The sequence below is a fragment of the Enhydra lutris genome, unplaced genomic scaffold (assembly GCF_002288905.1).
Source record: "Enhydra lutris kenyoni isolate GAN:26980312 unplaced genomic scaffold, ASM228890v2 scaffoldscaffold120, whole genome shotgun sequence".
In the NCBI taxonomy this organism is placed as follows: Eukaryota; Metazoa; Chordata; class Mammalia; order Carnivora; family Mustelidae; genus Enhydra; species Enhydra lutris.
In genome coordinates, this window is record NW_019154204.1 from 564,878 (window position 1) to 571,882 (window position 7,005).

Below are 7,005 nucleotides of genomic sequence, written 5' to 3' on the forward strand. Positions count from 1 at the left end.
GATAGCCAGACATTTCTGAGGATCAATGGGAATGCTCTCCACCTACCTTGCTAACACCATGCACCTTACCCATATTCTCCCCTGTAGATGCACTCCATTCAACCCACCCCACTCTGTAGGCCTTCCTCCAAAGTAACTACTACCACAACATACCTTGGAAGCAACCCCAACAGGGACCAGCACCATTTGGAAGGGACTCCTGCTCTGGGGAGAGGAAAAGATAATCAGACCAGTGTACCAGCAGTCCAAGCAGCTGAATCTTATAGCTGGCAGCACAAAGAAAGCATACTGCTTATCAGTGCAATTGCAGCCCTGGTGGATGAACTGGGGGCAGGCATCTGGTCTGACTGGTCCCACTCAGCAATGAAAGACTTTCAGGGCACAATATCAGGAAAGGCAATCTGCAAGATGGTGTGACTGCAGTCCCAATAGATGGGTCCCAATAGCATCTGGTCTAATTAGCCCAGCAACAAAAGTCTCTTAGGGGTCAGCATAGTGAGAGTGCCCTGCAGTTCAGTGTGACTGCAGTCCCAGCAAACAGGCTGAGGCAGGCATCAGCTCTGACAGGTGATATGGCAACTACAAGCCCATGGTGGCTCCAGACAGGCCCATTAACAGAACAGGAACCAAACACTGCTTAGTGTGTCAGGCTATTGCAGCCAACTGGACTGAAAATAAACATGGCTCAGCCACAAGAGTTAGGCACATACAACCTACATAGGAGACACACCTCAAGTGGTTAGTCTGGTGAATAGGGGATGTTGTATGACAGGGCACCATAGGATTTATTCTTTATAAAGCCACTATTTTCAAGATCTGGAACATAACTGACTTTTCTAATACATAGAAAGAGAGAGTTAGACAAAATGAAGAAACAAGAATATGTCTCAAATAAAAGAACAGGGCAAAGCCACAGCAAAAGAGCAAAATGAAATAGGATATACCTCATAAATAATTCAAAGTAATGGTCAGAAATGTACTCATTCACTTAAGAGTGGAGAATCTTAGTGAAATCTTCAATAAGAGTATATGAAAATGAACTAGAAATGAAGAATATGATAACCAAAATTTTAAAAAAATACATTAAAGGGAATCAACAAAAACATTAGAGGAAACAAAAGAGCAAATTGGTGATCTGGAAAGCAGTGTAATGGAAAGTAATAAAGCTGAACAGCAAATAGAAAAAAAAATACTAAAAAAATAAAAATTAAGGGAGCTAGGTGACATCATCAAACCTAATAACATTAGCATCCCAGAAAGAGAAGACAGAGATATGGGGGCAAAAAATTTATTTAAATAAATAATAGCTGAAAGCTTCCCTAACCTGAAGAAGGAAACAGATACACACTTCCAGGAGGCACAGAGAGCCTCCAACAAAATCAAGCCAAGGAAGCCCACACCAAGACATGTAACAATTAAACTAGTAAAGAGTAGTGATAGAGGACACCTGGGTGTCTAGTTGGATAAGTATCTGCCTTCAGGTCAGGTCATGATCCCAGGGTCCTGGGCTTAAGCCCCACATTTGGCTCTGGGATTCTCCCTCTGCTTGCCACTCCCCTTGCTTGTGCTCTCTGTCTCTGACAAATAAATACATAAATAAAACCTTTTTTAAAAAGTAGTGATAGAGAACTCTAAAAGCAACAGAGAAAAGCTACAAACAAGGGAAAACCCATAAGGTTATCAACTGATCTTTTTTTTTTTTTTTTTTTTTAAAGATTTTGCTTATTTGACAGAAAGAAACAGCGAGAGAGGGAACACAAGCAGGGGAAGTGGGAGAGAAAGAAGCAGGCTTCCCGCCGAGCAGGGAGCCTGATGCAGGGCTCGATCCCAGAACCCTGGGATCATGACCTGAGCCAAAGGCAGATGCTTAACGACTGAGCCACCCAGGCACCCTTCAAATGATCTTTTAACAAAAATTTTATAGCAAAAAGAATGTGGCATATAGGTTCAAAGTGCTGCCCCACCCAAAGAAAAGAATAAAAGAAAAAATTTGCATCCAAGAAGTCCCAGCAAGGTCATTATTGAGAGTAGAAGGGGACATAAAGTTCCACAGACAAAAAAAAGTTAAAGGGGTTTATCACCACTAAACCAGAATTACAAAAAAATATTAATGTGCATTATCTAAGTAGAAAGAAAAGACCATAACCAGGAGTAAGAGTATTATAAAAGGAAAATATTTAAAAAGTAATGCAGACATATAAAAACCAGTAGTAGACTAACGATTATAAAATCAGTAGGTGGTTAAAGCACAAAGACAGTAAAATCAATTATAAATACAAAATCAGTCAAGGATGCACAAAATAAAGAACATAAACTATGAGATTATATTCATAAAAGATGGGGAAGGGAGTAAAAATTTAATGCTTTTAAAATGAGTCCAAACTTAAGTGACCATCAACATAGCATAGACTGCTATCATCATAAGATGTTATATGTGAACATAATGGTAAACAAAAATAAAAAACCTATAACAGATACATAAAAAATTTAAAGGATTCCAAGCACATCACTAAAGAAAGCCATTAAACCACAAGAGACAATAGCAAGGCAAACATAAAGGACAGGGAAGAATTACAAAACAACCACAAAACCAGAAATAAAATTACAATACGTACATATCTACAGATAATTACTTTGAATCTAAGTGAACTAAATGCTCCAATTAACAGACAGGGTGTTTGACAGAGACATGAAAAACATTTCTCCAAAGAAGATGTACAGATGGTCAACAGACACCATGAAAAGATGATCAACATCAGTCATTCTCAGGGAAATGTAAATTAAAACTACACACCTATCAGAATGGCTAAAACACACACACAGACACACACACACAGAGGAATCAAGTGTTGGCTAGGATGTGAAGAAAAAGGAAATCTCATGTATTGTCAGCAGGAATGTAAATTGGTGCAGCCAACGTGAAAAACAGTATAGAGTTTCCTCAATTACTAAATACTAAAAAATATAATACCATATGATCTAGTAATTCCACTACTGGGTATTTACCCAGTAGTTTCCACTGGGTATTTACCCAGTGGAAAAACACTAATTTGAAAAGATATATGCACCTTTATGTTTATTACACATTTTTTTTCAATAGCCAAATTATATAAGCAGCCCAAGCATCCATCCATTACACACACACACACACACACACATATATTTCTCATTCATAAAAAAGAATGAAATCTTGCAATTTGCAACAACATGATAGCTCTAGAAATTATAATGCTTAGTGAAATAAGTTGGTCATTTATTTGGATGCTGAAAACTGCAAATAACCCATTGCTAAGTAGTAATATTAGACTGCCGAAATTTCTATCCTACAGGCATCCTTTTCCCCAAGTGATTCCTGATGAACTATACACTACTGAGCACTTACCTTAATTACTTCCTTGGGGTTCTTTGCCCCTGTGACCTCAGCCAAGTAAACAATACTATATATCCCTCTTCCTTACTTCCTTATATTCTCATTTTAGAGACAAAGGAGAGTCTACTCCAGGAGTAGACTCATTTTCTCTTTGCTGGTGTCTGCTTTTTGACCTCAGGTAACAGTGTCAGTAACAATGCCCTTATTTCTCTTCATATGTATGTGTCCATTGATCTTGCAACAAGAGACTCTATGGAATATAAAGCAATATTTTTTATGGCTCTTTTATAATAAATACATAATTGAATAAAGTTTTCTTTGTTTATTAGATTTAAGGGAAGCTAATATGATTATTTTTCAGTATTTTACTAGACAGAGATATGTTTCTTTTATGTCAGTTAATTAAATGAATTATTTGCACATAGATCCAAAACTACCAATTTGTTCACTCTCTGTCATGGAGGAAGTGCTAACTTGAAAGCAATGTTACTTGAATTTCATGTAAATATTTTCAATAATTCTGTCCTTTTCCAATATATGAATGTTATTATGTAGACAAAATGTGTCATGCAACACATAGTTCAATTAAATTTTCAGAAAGTATAAGCCAATTAAAAAAATTTAAGAAATTAAAATATGGATGATGTTCATTGTGAGTATACTGACACAATCCATTTTAAAGTGGCCAAATGCACTTTCATTCTCCTGCCTATTCTGTATTATGATCATGCTTAAGGAATTTCTTTGGCAATAAGGATCTGACAGATGGAACCTTCTGACAAAGCTCCAAGCATGCTACAACATGTATGGAGTCATTATCTCAGTTCAGAATGAAAATTTCTGTTCTCAATTTTCAAAATAGGGGAGATATATGCATGTTTGAAGGTAAAGGTAACAAAAATGGGAGTAGTCAAGGTTCCAGACAATGGAAATATATTAAATAAGCAAATGGTGAAAATTCTAAAGAAGGCAGGAAGAAAATATTAATGTAGGCATAAGAGAAGGGTGAGGGTTTAAATTTTAATTGATTATTTATGGTTCAGAAAGGAATGTGCTCTCTTTGCATGTTTTAGGTTGGCACCCAGGAAAGATGATGATGGTATAGATTTCTGTTCAGTCTCATAGATGCAATGAAAAGTAATGGTTATTCCTAATGCCAGCTCCTTTGGTGGATTTTTCCTGTTGGGCTTCTCTGAGCAGCCTCTGCTAGAGATGACCCTTTTTGCTATCATTGTGGTTTTCTACTTGCTGACTCTGCTTGGCAATATGACCATCATTATACTGGCTCATCTGGATCCCTGGCTCCACACCCCAATGTATTTTTTCTTCACCCACTTGTCTTTAATGGACCTCTGCTATACCACCAGCACAGTCCCCCAGCTGCTGTTTAACCTGCAGGGCCCAGAAAAGACAATAAGCTACGGTAGCTGTGTTGGTCAGCTGTATGTGTCCTTGGCAATGGGTTCCACAGAATGCATTCTCCTCACAGTCATGGCTGTGGACCGCTATGTGGCAGTATGCTGGCCTTTGCACTACACTGTTCTCATGCATCCACACCTCTGTTGGCAACTGGCAGCCACCACCTGGCTGACTGGCTTGGTTAGCTCACTGGTACAGACTGTGCTCACCACACAGGTTCCCCTTTGTGGAAGGAACATCATAGATCATGTCTTCTGCAAAGTACCAGTTCTCAAACTCGCTTGTGTGGATACCACATTTAATCAGGTGGAACTCTTCCTGGTCAGTGCACTTTTACTTTTGGTGCCTCTCACTCTCATTCTTATTTCCTACAGCTGCATTGCCCAGGCTGTGTGGAAGATCAAGTCTGCTGAAGGTCGCCAAAAAGCCCTAGGGACTTGCTCTTCCCATCTGGTGGTGGTGTTTCTTTTCTATGGCACTGTTATGGCCACTTACCTGCAGCCCACTGCAGATACCTTCCAGAATCGGGACAAGTTCATGGCCTTACTCTATGGAATTGTCACTCCAACTCTAAATCCCTTCATCAACACGTTATGTAACAAAGATGTAAAAGGGGCACTAATGAAGATGATAGGGAAAGATTTTTAAAAAGGATTATGAAGAGATGATGGAAACTGGAGAATTGCTTAATGCAAATGATTCATGAGATGTTTTTAATTCTGAAGAAATGATCAAGTTTATTTTATTTCTGAGTAGCCAATCTCCTGTATCAGAATGCATTTTATAATGTTATGTTTTTACAGCTTATTTACAAGGAATAGGCCAATGAGTTTAGCCACATCTACCTTCACTCTACTATCTACTAGTTACATAACAATGCTCAACTCATAATTTCTTTTATTTTCATTATTATTTTTAATAGGTATGAAAATATCCATCCTATTGAATAGAGTGTCTATTTTGAAGATGGAGTTAGACAAAGTAATGTTTTATAACCTGAAAATATAAAACATAAGTTATCTTCATAAAATTTGGAGGGATTACTGTTAGTTTTAGATAGTTTATTTAAAAGTATACAATCTTCAAGTCGGTAGGGGCTTTAGAGTATAAAAATATACTATTATTATCTAGTATAAAAATCTCTGTCAAATGCTTTTGAGTAGTAGTCATTCAAGTTTGTTTCAATATTCCGACAAAATCTGTTTTATCCCAAGGTATATACCCCACAGTTTGAAATATATGCTCATTAATTTTTTTAAATTAGATTAAGCTGGATATTTGCCTTTTTATGAATTCAATCTTATTGATTTGGCCTTTGGCTTGCAAAGCCAGAAAAGAAATCTCTTGAAAATATAATCTTCCCTTTATCTAAACATTTTCAAAATATGGAATAAACCACAAATCTTCCTCAATTTATGATGGGATTACACCCCAATAAATCCATTATAAACTGAAAATATTGTAAGTAAAAAATGCACTTTATGCATTTAACCTATTGGACACTATTGGACATCATAACTTAGCCTAACATTCCTTAAGCACACTCAGAACACTTAAAATAGCTTGCAACTGGGCAAAATCATCTAACACAAAGCCCATTTTATAATAAAGTGTTAAATATCTCATGTAGTTTATTTGATACTACCCTGAAAGTGAAAAACAGAATGATTGTATGGATATACAACAGTTGTGAGTGTATCAGTTCTTCACCCTCATGATCACATGGCTGACTGGGGCTATGCCTTGGCTTCTTGTTCTGCCCAGCATCATGAGACTAATGTATCACATGTTGTTATCCTGATAAATACCAATAAGCTTTGGTGGCTGTGTTGGTCAGCTGTAATGTGTCCTTAGCGATGGGTTTTAAAATATGAAATATTTTGAAATATGGTTTCTATGAATCACTCTTGCACCATTGTAAATTCAAGAATTTGTAAGTCAAATCATTGTAAGTCAGGGATTGTCTGTACTTGTTATAAAACTTCTTTCAATGAATGCATAATCATTTAAACTATTTCTTTGGTATCATGATGTCAACTCTTTTCACAATCCTGGTATTTATATTTAAATTTAATTAAAATTTTTGAAAAATCTGCTTCAACAAATCAACTTTTTGATCAAGTTGATTTATATGGACATAGTAGGGCAGGCTGAATTTGTATTTTACATTCCATGAATATATTTTACTAAAAGCCACCCTGATTTAAAAACTGTTA

General features: G+C 36.7%; 1 protein-coding gene across 1 annotated transcript; it reads left to right on the forward strand.

Moving 5' to 3' along the window:
- Positions 1-4,510: 4,510 nt before the first annotated feature.
- On the forward strand, positions 4,511-5,437 carry LOC111139835 (putative olfactory receptor 2B8). The gene has a single exon (XM_022492247.1). The coding sequence runs from the start codon at positions 4,511-4,513 to the stop codon at positions 5,435-5,437; it is 927 nt and encodes a 308-aa protein (XP_022347955.1).
- The last annotated feature ends 1,568 nt before the right edge of the window (positions 5,438-7,005 follow it).